This window comes from Austrofundulus limnaeus, unplaced genomic scaffold (assembly GCF_001266775.1).
Source record: "Austrofundulus limnaeus strain Quisiro unplaced genomic scaffold, Austrofundulus_limnaeus-1.0 Scaffold11233, whole genome shotgun sequence".
Taxonomy (NCBI): domain Eukaryota; kingdom Metazoa; phylum Chordata; class Actinopteri; order Cyprinodontiformes; family Rivulidae; genus Austrofundulus; species Austrofundulus limnaeus.
In genome coordinates, this window is record NW_013963635.1 from 1 (window position 1) to 542 (window position 542).

The 542-nt window shown below is 44.3% G+C and overlaps 1 protein-coding gene across 1 annotated transcript; it reads left to right on the forward strand.

The window, feature by feature from the left end:
- Positions 1–22: 22 nt before the first annotated feature.
- LOC106512734 (uncharacterized) lies at positions 23–542 on the forward strand (the record flags this gene model as incomplete). Its single annotated transcript, XM_014001285.1, is given in 1 exon segment — positions 23–542. A coding segment is annotated over 1 exon segment (520 nt), but the record flags the coding sequence as incomplete, so codon positions are not given.

Genomic DNA, 542 nt, shown 5'->3' on the forward strand with positions numbered 1-542 from the left:
CCCTTGCAACACATTAGATCTATCTCAAGTCCAGGTCATCCCCAGAAGCCAGGTGAGAGAGCCACCTACTTTTAAAGGGGAGAGTTCTGATGCAGTTACGGTTGACGAATGGGAGGACTTAATGAGAAATTACATAAAAAAGAGCGTCATACAGCAGGAACACCAGGCTGAGGAGATTCTGATCCATCTTAGAGGCAGAGCGAGGGATGTTGTCAGATGTGGAATTCGAAACTGTGGAATCGATGTTCAGCAAAATCCACAAGCCATCTACACGCTTCTTCGCAAACATTTTGGTTCTGATCAGTGCTCTCCTGTACCACTTGCTGATTTTTACTCCACCAGACCAAAAGAAAAAGAGGATTCATTTGAATACTGGCTGAGATTGAATAGAGCAGCTGATGTCGCTGTTAGCCGTCTTGAAGAACAGGGTAAAACATTTGACAATCCAAGTGTCGAAGTTACTCGCATGTTTATCAGACACTGTCCCAGTAAAGATTTAGCACTCACCTTCCGATCCAAGACTATTGAAAAATGGTCCGCAC